The sequence below is a fragment of the Sapajus apella genome, unplaced genomic scaffold (assembly GCF_009761245.1).
Source record: "Sapajus apella isolate SASKATOON/1434 unplaced genomic scaffold, GSC_monkey_1.0 scaffold33, whole genome shotgun sequence".
NCBI lineage: Eukaryota > Metazoa > Chordata > Mammalia > Primates > Cebidae > Sapajus > Sapajus apella.
Genome location: NW_022436973.1, coordinates 4,836,075 through 4,850,604, shown reverse-complemented (window position 1 = coordinate 4,850,604; position 14,530 = coordinate 4,836,075). Strand labels below are relative to the sequence as shown.

General features: G+C 46.6%; 1 protein-coding gene across 3 annotated transcripts in view; it reads left to right on the top strand.

The window, feature by feature from the left end:
* Positions 1–493: 493 nt before the first annotated feature.
* Positions 494–14,530, top strand: part of ARHGAP40 (Rho GTPase activating protein 40) — a 46,846-nt gene continuing 32,809 nt past the window's right edge. The window contains exon 1 of one of the 3 annotated variants that reach the window (XR_004274058.1): positions 494–850. Coding sequence is in view for 2 of the 3 variants with exons in the window: in XM_032294952.1 (XP_032150843.1) it covers positions 714–850 (137 nt within the window). In the remaining variant the exon portion in view is untranslated. The remainder of the gene's footprint in view (positions 851–14,530) is intronic. The other 2 variants (XM_032294952.1, XM_032294951.1) reach the window with 2 other exon arrangements.

Genomic DNA, 14,530 nt, shown 5'->3' with positions numbered 1-14,530 from the left:
GAGTTCTCATTTTACAGACGAGGGGTTTAAATTCCCCAGCTTTCCCCCTCCTCCAGCCTTTTCCCAGCTGGTTCCTCCTCCTTTACATCCCAGCCAAAAGGCCAACCCCGGCAGGGTCTCTGGACACCCCTCACTTCCCCACTCCCGTTTCCTTCTCCCTTCCTACCCTCTCAGCCAGTACCCAGGTCCCTCTCTTTTTACACCCTGACATCTTCCTGCTTGCTAGGTTCCCGTCTCCTGGCAAATGTCACCATCCCCATTTCACAGAGGAGGAAACCAGGGCTCAGGGAAGCCTCAGAGGGATTGGTCCAGCCAGATAAAAACCCCTGGGTTTGAGCACTTTCTTCCACCCATGTCAGCCAGGTGCTTTATTCAAGTGGTTTTACCCTGAAATCGGGAGGGCTGTAGGTAATAATGGTGGTCATGCAAATCATATTTCATGACAGTTTTTGAACAGCGCCGTTTCCACTTGGCAGTTCCAGTGTCGGTGGGCGGCACTCAGGGGTGCTTGTGTGCGCGCGTTCCTGCCTGTAGGTGGCCCCGGCCAAGCCAGCCCCGCCCCAGGAGAAGGCTGGACATTCGTCCTGCTTGAGGGTGTCTGGGAACTGGGTGTGCCACGGGGACCCTGCCTCCCTCCTCCCTCTCACATTGCCAAGGAGTCAGCCCCACCGCTGCGGCACCTTGACGGCCCGGGATCTTCGAGGTGCCAGCCCATGGCCGAGCCTGCCATCCTCCCGGCTGCCCAGATGGAGAGGCTGGCCCCAGCGTCCCTAGCCTCACCGTGTCCTCGGATCCCGCGGGCTCGCATTGCCAGGCGCTGCGCCCAGCGCTGGGCCGACCTGGGCTGCAGGTACAGGAGTCAGGGGAGCGGGAGGGAGGTTGGCCCTACTGTGCGCCAGGGGCATGTGCCATCCGTCTTCACAACATCCCTGTGAGCAAGAATCTCCCTCCGTCGTACAGATGAGGAAACAGAGGCTTGGAGAGTCCAGGGACTGGCCCAAGGTCACCGGGCTGTCAAGTGGTGACAGCTTCTAGCCCTGGTCCACGGGACTCCACACCCAGGCCCTTCCTGGGACACAGCATTGCCTGGGCTCATGCTGCCGGCCTCCTGCAGGGGTCATTGACTTTTAGATTCTTAGAGACCACGAGTGACGGTGATGCCAGTATGTTCCATTTCCTCTTCCTCTGGATGTAGAGAGTACTAGGGGACCCAGGGGCTAAAGATTCAGGAGTCTCTGGGTCAAGATTCTGGGTCAGTGTGGCCGTGTGGTCACCTTGCTGAGAACTGGTGACCCCTTATTCCTGCTCAGCCTGCCACTGACAGCCAGACAGAATTTTCAAATGTCATTTCCCCCACTATGATTACATCGCATTACAATTTGATTATTATAGAAAGTCAAACAGTACAGGAATACACATGCTTATTCTTGAAAACTTATTACTGTTAAAGTTTTGACGTATACCTTGGGAGAACTTTTTGACATATAAACCTGCATTTGTATCGTTTTACACAAATAGGATCATGCTATACATGTGCTTGTAAGGTTTTTTCCCCCAACCCCTTAATTCATGTTAAGGACAGCTTTACATGTCAGTAACATAAAGATCAAATTCATTCACTTTCATGGCCTGCCGGGATCCAACTTTGTGGATATCTTTGGTTCATTTGAATCAGTCCCTGGCTAATGGACATTTAGGTTGGTTCCAATTTTTAATAATTCTAAGAAACACAGCAGTGAACATCACTGGGGACGTGCATGGGTAAAATTCATGTCCCAGACTTGTAGTTGCAAGTTTAAAAGGAACGTTAGAATCTTAAGCCAGATTGCCCTCCAAAAGTGTTCTAGCTTGGAACACCCCTGCAGCAGGAGATCCCCATTGCCCCATTCATTTGCCACCCAAGGACCTGAAGACTAGACAGGGTCTGTACTCAGAGAGCAGATTCAGGGAGGAGGTGACCCTGATTGTAGGACGACTGAGTCCTAGATTTCTCTTGAGGGGACAACTTCTAGGCTCAGGAAAGGGAGGGGGAGCATGGTGAGAACATTTCATTCATACATCATGTTCCTGAGTTTCCGTGTGTGGGGCTCTGCCCCATCCCAGGCAAAAATTACTCAGAATTACTCAGGATATGATTTTAATGAGAATCAATCTTAATAAGCCAAAGACAAGTTTGTGTATCTATCTATCATCTATCTAATCTATATCTAATCTACGTATCTATATGTTTCCTATTGCTGCTATAACAAATTATATAAGCTTATCTATCATCTCTCTCTCTCTCTCTCTCTCTCTAACCTATATTGGTTTTCTATTGTTACTATAACAAATCACATAAGCTTAGTAGCTTAAAACAACACAAATTTGTTATCTGACAGTTTTGAATGGTGGAAGTCCTGAATCGAGGGCTCTGTAGAGCTCTGTTCTGTCTGGAGGCTCAAGGAACCGGTTTCCTTGCCGTTTCCACCTTCTGCCGGTGCCCACATTCCTTGGCTGATGGTCCTCTCCCATCTTCAAGCCAGCTCTGTAACACCTTCACACCTTCACATCCCTCTCTGACTCGGCCCTCCGCTGTCATCAACATGCCTCCTTCTCTCACTCTCCTGCCTCCCTCTTTCATTTATCAGGATTCTGTGATTACATTGGGCACACTGGGTAATCCAGGATCATCTCCCAGTCTCAAGATCGTAGCTTAATCACATCTGCAGAGTCCCTTTTGCCTGATAACATATGTTCACAAATTCTGAGGATTAGGATGAGGACATCTTAGTGTGATGAGCTGTGATTCAGCTGATCACATCATCTATCCAATCACCAATCTGTCCATCCATCCATCCATCCACCTACCTACCTACCTACCTACCTATCTGTACGGCTGTTCCCCGACCCCTCACCACCCTCCCTTAATCTCCTGGTTCCTTGTGATCTTTGATGATATTGATACTGAATTCACTATAAGAGCTCCTGACCCATTGAATGTGCTTAGTAACTACTGGTTGAATGAACAAATGAATAATACTTGAGAGTTTAAAATTTGAATTATTCATTCTCTTTATTACTGAAAACAAAACAACAAAAGCAACATTCTTACTTCCAGAACAGTGTTTTTTTTTAACCAAGGTTCTGCAAAAATTTTATTTGAATTTAATTTTTATTATATCTTTCAAGTATTAAACAGCTAGTAAAAATACTACCTCCACTCAAGCATCCCATATGTTTTTTGTCAACCAAAATTATCTTGATCATATGAGCTGTAAATGCTTTAAATTAAACTTATAAAATCAGATCATAATAATATCACTGTTACTCTTTTGTTTTTTGAGAAGAGATTCCACTGCCAAATAAAAAAAAAAGTGAAAACCACTTCCCTGGGACAGGGTTGGTCTGTTTGCTCCAGGCCAATGTTCTTGTGTGTGGGCTTACAGGTCACTAGGTTAGTTCCCCCAGTCCTGTGAGTCTGTTCATTTCACTGCTCACTTACTTGTGTGTCATTTAGTTATTCAATAAATTCCAGCAGGACCGCAACCTTCAGTATGCAAACCTGGGTCTGTTCTGTTTACCCATAGCTCTCCAGCACAGGGCTGGCTCATTGTAGGTGCTTATGAAATATTTGCTCAATGGATGAAATGCGCACTGCCTCTACATGAAGTCCCGTGATGGACATGAGGGTGTAAGCATGAATAAGAAGCTCTCTCAGCCCTTAAGATGTCCACTGGCTGGCCCAGGAGGAAGACATAACGTTGGTCCACTACCATGTAATACACTAAACGCTGACTGGGAAGGTCTGAGCAGGGATGGGTAGAGTCAGTGTTGCCATCAAACAGGACTTGCCATAATGTGAGCGAGACGCAGAATTCACTGTCTATGTGGAATTAGTGTTAAAACCATGCAACATTGACCTTGGGAGATGCCTTAGATACCCAGTGGGAGTGAGGTGACTCTTGGGATTCCCCTTATCCCTGCTCCCCAATAGAAATATATTTTCTGTTAATTCATGATTGCTATAAAAATGCGAAAAAAGCAGCAAGTGAAATCCACCTGCCCCTCCCACCTCCAACCCACAAGAATAGTAATTGTGAGAAGTATACATCCTATAGGATTTTCTGCTTCATAAATACTTACATACATATATATGTAAAACATATATATAACGCAATCCATGTACATAATTGTACTTATATACATGAATTGGTTTATATTATGTATACTGTTTTATAAATGGCATTTCCCTCTTTATAAAATCTTTTCCTGGAAAGACATAGAAATCAACATTATCGGTTTTTTTTTTATTGACAGAGTCTTGCTCTGTTGACCATGCTGAGGCTGGAGTGCAGTGGTGAAATCACCGCAGCCTCAACTTCCCAGCTCAGGTGATCCTCCCACCTCAACCTCCCAAATAGCTGGGACCACAGGCATGTGCCACCAGGCCTAGCTATTTTTTAAATTTTTGTAGAGAAGGGGTCTTGCTATGTTGCTCAGGCTGGTCTCAAACTCCTGGACTCAAGCAATCCTCCTGCCTCCCAAGTAGGGGGGACTACAGGCATGTGCCACCGCACCTGCCCTTACACCGTCCTCTTTAAAGACGTTTCATTTTATGATGATGTTTCATTTTATGACTGAACAGGACTTTTGTTAACTAGCCTCCTGTTGATGGAATTGTAGATTGTTTATTTTTCTCTTTTGGTTGCTATCATAAGCTATACTGCAATGTTCTTGGAATGTATCTTTGCGTACTTATCCTTATGATACATTTTCAGAATAGGAATCATTGCATCCAAAGGTGGATACATTTAAAATTGTGGAACATATTTTGGGAGTTAGTTTTCCAGGAAGGCTGTACCCAATTAAACTCGCCAAGGGGGTGTAAGCTCTTTTCCTAGTAGACGTGACATTCTTCACCAGGCATTGTCGTTCTTTTTAGTCTCAGCTAATTGGATTGAGGGAAACCCATCTGTTGTTTTAATTCACCCTTTTTATTATTAGTAGTGAGGTTGAGCATCTTTTCACATGCTCAGTGTCTGGCAGAGTTCAAAGGCAGATCAGAGAGGCAGAAAGACGTATTTTGAGTCTAGTGTACCAGGCAGATTCCCTTAATCAATAATGGGCTAAATGGCTTGGCTGATTGCACACAGATAGCTTGTAGAATCAATCACCTTTACAAGGTTCACCTTCACTCATATTTTGCTCATGTGTAGCTCAAGTCTCTGCCACTGGGGTCATTGCCAGCTGATCTCTCCAGACATCATGTCCCTTTAAACCTCCAGATACACCCCCCTGTATGTGAACCCAAGCACTAATAAATCACCTACACGTGGTTTAAATGTGTCAGGGGTAGGACAGCCTGAATCTCAAAGCCCAGCTTCACCATTTTTCAGCTGTGGGCCTCTGGGGAAGTTACTTAACCTCTCTGAGCCTCGGTTTCCTTTTTTATAAAATGGTTGTGAAGAGCGGTACCTGCTTCTTAGGCTTGTTGTGAGGATAAAATGACATTAATGTACGTGAGGGCTTAGTATAGTGCCCACCATGTAGGAACTGAACAATTTGTATCAGATATCAGTGGTCAAAGGTGAAGTTCTTTGAGCTGACTCCAAATAGCACAGGCTTGTTTTCATGGGACAAGTACATTCAGGACTACTGACTCCCTGGTATGGTAGAAAGATTTGCATTTGAGTCCTAAATCCTCCACTCACTCTTGAGAAAGTTCCCTCACTTCTCTGGGCCTGATCCTTCATTTGTAGAATCAGTGGCATTCAGATTGTGGCTGCCATTCACAATCACACATCCTCCTGGATCAAAAGCCGGAACAGCCACCTCAGGACCGAAGCTCCAGGAACCAGGCTGCTGCTGGGGGCTTCTGATCAGCTTTGCAGGAAAAAGCCTTTGCAAGCTGCTTTCCTGCAGGGCCTCCCTGGAGGCCCCTCCTGCTTACAAACCAGCAAAGGGCAGGTCCTTTCGGATGGGGCTTCCTGTTTTCCCTCTTCTCGCGCAAGGAAGCAGAGGTAAACGTGATTACATGAGTGGTTAGGCTGCGTCCTTCACAACCCTGGGGTCCTCACCCTGCCTGCAACGTGGAAGCCACTTTTCTACCTTCCCTCCTGTTAGGTATCACCGAGTCTACCCAAGTTGACAAGCAGATGCTCATCCAAGTGTGAGTATGCCTTTTCTCGACACTTGCCAGCCCTGGGTGTTGGCAGTCTTCTCTGTTTGCCAAACTGATAGCTGTAGTTTATCCTTTTTTTAAATTTGCATTTCCCTGATGACTTGCAAGGCTCCACATCTTTTCACATAGGGTGTTTGCATTTTATCTCCTGTGACTTGTTGATTTCTATCTGCTGCCTACTTTCCTAGTAGATTTTTTAAGTATTTTTTTTTTCTTGTTGCTTTCCAGGAACTTTTGATATACACTGGATAGTAACACTTTATCACTTGTTGCAAACATTTCCTCTCAGTTGAGGAAAAAGCTCTTATGACATTTTTTATAGTGTCTTTTGTCTTTTAACTTAAAACTTAAAAGTTTTAAGTTCTGATGTAATCAACTCAGCTTTCTTCCGTGATGGCTTCTGGATTTTAATTTGTTTGGAGAGACGTTCCCCACTACCATTTATTTCTTACTGACCTTGTTCTCATTAAACCCTAATATAGGCTTCTATCCACCCAGGGAAATTCCTTTGGACTTCTCATCATAAAGACCTGCTCCCCTTCCTGGGAGATTTGCATATCTCATTTCCTCTCTGACATTCACTGACTGTTCCTTTAAAACTGAGTTCTGGCCGGGTGCAGTGGCTCACGCCTGTAATCCCAGCTCTTTGGGAGGCCAAGGTGGGCAGATAACAAGGTCAGGAAATTGAGACCATCCTGGCCAACAAGGTGAAACCCATCTCTACTAAAAATACAAAAATTAGCTGGGCGTGGTGGCGCATGCCTGTAATCCCAGCTACTCCGGAGGCTGAGGCAGGAGAATTGCTTGGACCTGGGAGGCGGAGTTGCAGTGAGCCAGGATTGCACCACTGAACTCCCACCTGGCGATAGAGCTAGATTCTATCTCAAACAACAACAGAAAAAACAAAAAACTCAAACTGAGTTCCCATACTTCCTCCTCCAGGAAGCCTCTCCTCAGCCCACTGCCCCTCCAGTTCTCTAGTTACTGCTCTGTCCCCTGAGGCTGTTTGCCCCATCTTGAGTGGACTGTAGGCTGCGCATTGGTTGGAAAGCAGCCTTGTGTGTTTGGGTTTTGGGGTACTTCCTATGGGCTGAATGTTTTACAGGCCTTACTTCATTTCATCCTCACTGTCTTCTGTATACTATCCCACCATCACCCTGATTTTATAGGCCACACATAAGAGGACAGACCTAGGCCCAGACAGTGTGACTCCAGGGCCTTGGTCCTCAGCCGCTGTAGTCAATGTTTTCTGTTGCAGCAATAACAAATGGCCACAAATTTGGTGGCTGAAACAATACAGATGTATTATCTTAGAGTTCCGGAGGTCAGGAGTCCAATATGGATCTTACTGGTCTAAAATCAAGGTGTGGGCAGGGCTGTGATCCTTTCTGGGGGCTCTCGGGGACAATCGACTTTCTAGCTTCAAGAAGCCAAGCTGCCTTCCTTAAGCTGTGGCCCACCTGCATCTGCAAAGCCAAGAGTGGCTGGCTGAGTCCTTCTCATGCTACCATCTCTCTGATTTTCACTCTTCTGCCTCCCTCTTCCCCATTTAAGGACCCTGTGATTTCACTGGGCCCACTCAGGCAATCCAGTATCATCTCCCCAAAGTCAGCTGATTAGCAACTGTAATTCCATCTGCAACCTTTATTCCACCTTTGCCATGTAATGTACACATTTACCGATTCCAGGGAGGTGTGGGTAGTGGTGGGGGGGAGGTTATTCTGCCTACCCGAAGCCTCTCTTCCATATTGCTTTTCTAAACTTCAATCACCTGCTTCCACCCCCAGGTGTCATCCTGCCTCCCTCCCTCCAACCTGGGGTTTAGATCACCTGGAGTGATCTAAGGGCCTTGGATTCGCCTGGAGGGCTTGCGCAAACCCAGGCTGCTGCACCCCACCCCCAGAGTTTCTATTCTGTAGTTCTGGGGCGAGGGCTGAAAATGTGCGTTCCTAACAGGCTCCCAGGTGATGCTGATCCTGAAGGTCTGGGGCCCACACTTTGAGAACCACTGCGTTAAATTTATTAATCCTTCAAATATTTATTAATATCTGTTCTGTTTGGGGAGCTGGGCTCACACAATGATAACTAAGAATGTCTCTGGTCTCAAAGAGTTCCCAGTCTAAAGGAGAAAACAAATAGGCCATGACTGTGGAGGGTGGTAAGTGCCAGGACATCAGTGAGCCCAACACCCACCTGTAGGAGGACTGCAGCGAAGGCTTTCTGAAGGAGGTGATGCCTGAGCTGAGTCCCAAAGTAGGCACTGAGCAGGCCAAGGATGGGAAGGAGAAGGGTGTCCCTGGCAGTAGCTGCCAAGTGGGCAAAACTCCAGGGCAAGGGGAAGCCTGGTGCCTCTGAGAGGTACACGTAGCTCACACTGGCTGGAGCACAGAGTGGGACAGAGGAGAGATGGGACTGGAGTTTGCTTTCAAGCCCTGAGCCCAGCTCCAACCCCAGGGCCTGGAGACCTGATGGTGGGATGACAATCTGGCTCGTAAACCCTTGAGTGTGCAGTGGAAGAGTGAGCAATGAGGGCCTCCCTGTGAAGATGCGAGCAGCAAAGATAGAGATAATGAGGCCGTGCCTCGCCCCTAGGCCAGCCTAAGAGGAGGAGTAACCACGGCAACCAGCCTGAGGCTCTTTCTGCTGGTCTTTTCTGAAGGCATTAAAGACCAGATGTTCTTAATCTGGGGCTCAAGGATGGAGCTTCAAAGATCCGAGAGCCACTAAAATTATTTGCTAAATGTTGCGCATCTGTGTGTGTGTGCAGTTTTCCAGAGAGAGGATCCACAACTTTCATAAGATTTTAAAAAGCTCTCCCCACTGTGCCACTCCCCACCCAAAACCAGCCTGGAAGATGTTATAGATCAGGAGCTGTCCACTCTGGTGCCTACAAGGGTTAAGTGGGATCTTCAGGGAGTCATGTGGCTGCGGAGATGAGCTCAGTCGTGGAGACCCCAACCCAGGTGGTGCTGAAGGAATTAAGAAACAGACACAAAGATAGTGTGCAAAAATGAGAAACAGAGTGGGACACCGGGGGTCTGACAGCCTTTCCCAGCTGAAGGCCCAGAGCAGGCTCTGGCCCATGTATTTATTCATTGTGAACAAGTGGTTATTTTTAATAAGCAGGCGTTCAGTGTTTATTCATAGCATAGACTAACCAGGCAGATAGTGCCTGTTCACTACCAAAATGAAAATAAGCTAAAAGCACTCTCTGCGAGTCAGCAATGGGCACAAGGTCATGTATCCTGTGTTTTGGGAACTAGTTTAACTAGTGCACGACCGGTATATATTGCTCGCTATTGTATAATGCCCTGAGCAGTTTTCTGCCTGGGGACGGCTTGGTGTTCCTTGCCATCGTTTCTCAGTAAACAATATACAGTCCTTCACACACACGTCAAGACCTTTTCCCAGTACGTGGCAGAATGTAACATCTAGGGCATGGTGAGGATTGTGGTGGAACTGAGGTATGAATGGGAAAACCAAGCTCTGTAAAATATTTTAAGGTTTCTTCTGAGCCAGTATAAGTGACTGTGACCTGGGAACACAGTCTCAAGAGGTCCTGAGAAGGTGTGTCCTTGGCAGTTAGTTTAGAGTTTGGTTTTATGCATTTTAGGGGAGACGGGAGTTCCAGGCAAAGACATAACTCAACGCAGGGAAGCTGTATAGTGGTTTGGCTGAAAAGTGGGATATCTTGAAGCCGGGGCTTATAGGTTATGGGTGGATTTACAGATTCTTTAATTTGCAGTTGGTTAGAGTAAAGCTTTGTCTAAAAGTTTAAAGTCAGCAGAAAGGAATGTTTCAGAGAAGGAAGTCCGTTAACCAATATCCTGGGTCAGAGTTACTTGTAGGGATGTGTGAGTTTACCTTTGTCTGGCATGGCAATAGGTTCTGTTTATACTTTGTTATTTTATTGTCACAAAAAGTCTATTTTGTCAGTCTTGTGGTTTTTTTTTTGTTTTTTTTTTTTTTGGCAGAGTCTCTCGCTGTCACCCAGGCTGGAGTGTAGTGGTGAAATCTCAGCTCACGGCAACCTCCACCTCCCGGGTTCAAGCGATTCTCCTGCCTCAGCCTCCTGAGTAGCTGGGACTACACCATCACACCTGGCTAGTTTTTGTATTTTTGGTAGAGATGAGGTTTCACCATGTTGGCCAGGCTGGTCTCAAACTCCTGACCTCAAGTGATCCACCTGCCTCAGCCTCCCAAAGTGCTGGAATTACAGGTGTGAGCCACCATGCCTGGCCATTGTGATGTCCATTTTAACATTAATGCTGGTCAGATGCTGTGCCTAAATACAAAAGGGAGGAGGGTTTGATGAGGTGTGTCTAACCTCCCATCCCATCATGGCCACCAATGCAGTTTTGCAGATTTCCCTGGGATTCTGCAAAAGCGATTGGGTCTGTTCAATTGGCTGGGGGGCTTAGGACTTTATTTTTGGTTTACAGAGGACACTGAGCCTATTTAAAACTTTTTTTTCTTTTTTTGAGACAGAGTCTCACTGTTTTACCTAAGCTGGAGTACAGTAAGACAATCATAGCTCACTGCATCCTCAAACTCCTGGGCTCAAGCAATCTTCCTGCCTAGGCCTCTTGAATGACTAGGATGCAGTTATGCACCACCACACCCAGCTGACTTTTTTTTTTTTTTTTGTAGAGATAAGGTGTTGCTGTATTGCCCAGGCTGATTTTCAACTCCTGGGCTCAGATGATCCTCCTGTCTTGGCCTCCCAAAATCCTGGGATTACAGGCATGAGTCACTGTGTCTGGTCTAAAACTTTTAATATGATCAAATTAACAACATTAATACTTAATGTTATTTTAATAAAAACAACATTTTATTTAACCCAATGTGTCCAGAATATTTTCACATGTAATCAATATAAAACATGAATGAAATAGTTTGCATTTTCAAATATGAAGTCTTCAAAATCCAGTGTGTATTTTACATTTCCCCAATAGGATGCTAAATTTTCATCAGAAATCCTTAATGTGTATTTAGATTTCATACAATTTACAGTTGGTAAAGTAGATTTGTGTATCCAAGTTGTTCTAAACATATTTACACCTTTTCCAGTAACTGAAACAAATACCTAGTTTTAAATTTAAATTAGCTAAAATAAAGTTGGCTGAGCATGGTGGCTCACGCCTGCAATCCCAGCACTTTGGGAGGCCAAGGCAGGCAGATCACCTGAGGTTGGGAGTTCGAGACAGCCTGGCCGTCATGGAGAAACCCTGACTGTACTAAAAATACAAAAATTAGCCAGATGTGGTGGTACATGCTTGTAATCCCAGCTACTCGGGAGGCTGAGCCCTTCCCATGCTACCATCTCTCTGGTTTTCACTCTTCTGCCCTGAGGCAACAGAGGCAACAGAGGGAATCGCTTGAATCTGAGAGGTGGAAGTTGCAGTGAGCCAAGATTACACCCCTGCACTCCAACCTGGGCAAAAGAATGAGACTCTCTCAAGATGAGATAAAAGAAAAGAAAAAGAAAAAGAAAGGAAGGAAAGAAAGAAAGGAAGAAAGAAAGAGAGAGAAAGAAAGAAAAAAGAAAGAGAAATGGAGGGAGGAAGGAAGGAAGAAAGAAAGAAAGAGTGAGTGAGTGAGTTAAAAATGTAGCTCCTCATTCATACTAAATACCATATTTCAAGGGCTCAGGTGGCTAGTGGCTACCATACTGGGCAGTACAAATCAAGATGATAATCTAAGTGACTCAGGAAGGGACACACAAGGGTCTCTAACCTTGTTGGAAGGAAGGATGAGGGCAAGCCTAAACAACTTGAAGATCTTCAAAGCTTCTCTGGCAAGTACCACGGGGCCACGCTGCTGGCTGGAGCCCATTTTCAGAGGCAGCCACCACTTGGCTTCAGCCAATTGTCACTTATAGAGAGACCCAAGATTATCATCTCCACTGATTATTTTTTCCTGAGAGAAATTGGAACTAGAGGATTTAAAAATGTGAGATCTCCTCATTTTCAGATGATGGCAAGCTATTTAAAGGTGTGAAAATCCAGTGTGTGTGCTGGGGATGTGGTGGAACGGATGCAGTTTGCTATCTCAGATGGAGACTGGTAGATCCTGATCTTCTGTTGGGAATATTTGTCATCTCGGAGTTCGTGAGCAGTACCTTAATCTCCCCCAGCCATCTCAGAAATGCAGGCTGCCCCTCCCAGAAGTGCTATGTGAGAATTTTGATGCAATCCATCAGTTCCCACCCAACTCTTGAAATCTGTGTCATTCCCTGAACCTCAGCAACATGATGATACTCCTGGCTTCCCAACCCTGGTTGCACAACGGAATCAACAGTACTGTGCCCAGGTCCCATTCCCAGCAGTTTCAGTGTCATCGGTCTGGCTGGGACATTGCTTGGGCATAACTGGCTGGCAAAGCTCCCTGGGGCACTCCAGCCCATGGGCAGGGTGGAGAAGCACACGTCACTGGGCCTGGCCTTCTTGGGCCCAGCATGGGTCCTCTGTTCTTCTGATTTGTGCCACCTTAAACAGCCGAAGAGGGCACCCATAGCTCTGCCTTTCCCTGTCTCCCAACCCAGCCTCCCGTGTGATTCGGGAAGCTAAATTACATTAATTACATTTCAGAATGTTTTATTCTTGTTGTCTATAACACAAAATAGCCATGCTTGTGACTCTCATAACCTGCAGATCAGCTCTAGCAAAATTGTTATGTGAAAGAGATATGACGAGCATCGTTCAACAATTCAAAGGATGGTCACATTGGCCAGAATGAGCCAGTCTTCTTTGTCTTCACGAGAAAGTTGTAGCCACGGAGGGATTTTAGGAGCTCAGTTAAGATGATGCACAAAAATGTAAAGGTCAGATTTGTCTTTTATAACATCTCATTCCCACCCATCCCAACTCTGTCCCCACAGGGGTTGCTTCATAGATGTGAGTGTTGCTGTGTCCTGATGTTCAGGTTGTGCACTGCATAAGAGTGTTACACTCAGAGAGGTACCATTTACATCACTGTCATGTACTAAGTTATGTGAGTTATATGGGTGGGCATGAAGAATCCAAACCTCCTGGCAAGTCCTGAGGCAACAGAGGAGAGACCCTCTTCATAGGCACACATGGCTATGTACATATTCCTGAGTGACTGCACACACAGTTCCCTGGCACACCCATATGCACATGGCTGTGCCCTGAGATTGCCTTTCAATCTCTGCTCTAAGGGGCCCAATTCCTAACTCTCATTGATTCCTGACTCAGGACCGGATGTGTCACTTTATCTGGGGGTTGGAGATAGCGTGGAACATAGAGTGTGCACACAGCCAGTGGCATGTGCACCTGGCACCAGGGAATGTGTGTGAGCGGCAGAGTGGGCTCACCGCTCCTCTGGCAGAGCTGCTGGGGTTGTGCAATAGCGTGCTGTCCCTGTCCACTATCACCGTGTAACAAATGATCCCCAAACCCAGCAGTTATCATTTCCTGAGGTGACGTCGTGTACTCCTGCTCCTGTGTCTGAAGGAGGCTGGGGATTAGCTGCTCTACCCTAGGCTCTGCCGGGCGGCTCCATTTGTAGCCGTGGGTCCGGCTGAACTTATTCCTCCCCTGCTGACCGGGCTATGGTCTGTGCCATATGTGTTCATTCTGGGACCCAGGCAGCATCTGTCCAGGGACAGTTCTTCTCACGGTGTTGATAGAGGTATGAGAGGGCCACCTCACCACCCGGCCACACTGCATACCTGGGCTTGCCCAGAGCCAAAGGCACATGGCATCCCACACAGCCACTCCCCTATGGTGGCCAGCTCTCTCACCACCTCTCTCCCTCCTTTCTCTTCACCCCCAGCATCTCATCTTCCCCCAGACTCCCCGCTCAGCAAAGTAAAGCTTGGCACTGCCCAGCCGCGGCTGTCTGTTGCTCCTCCAGCACGCCCCCGGGGATGATCTCAGTCCATCGCACCACAACATACCGTTACCCAACAATAATTTTTAGACAAAGGACGTGTTCAAAAGAGTGCAGCCACCCTGTGGCTCAGGTGCTAGGGATAGGAGGAGTTCAGCTGATCAGAGGCAGAGCTGGAGCCACATCCGGCCGGTGGTATTCCCTCACCAATCACAGGCTGCATCCAGCCAGCGAAAGAAAAGAAAACATTCACAATGGAGGAAAGACAGTTGTACAGGCGGCTTATTGCACAGTGGTTGAGAACAGGGACTACAGAGCCGGACTTCCTGGGGTCAACTCCAGTCCTGCCATTTACTCGTCAGGTAACCTTGCAGAAGTCACTTTATCGCTGTACCTCTGTTTTCCCATCTGTAAAATGGGATAATAATAAGTTGTGAAGAGTAAATGAGTTAATCCATGCTAAGCAGTGTTTCTCAGCCAGGGTGATGGTGTTCCCCAGGGAACATCTGGCAATGT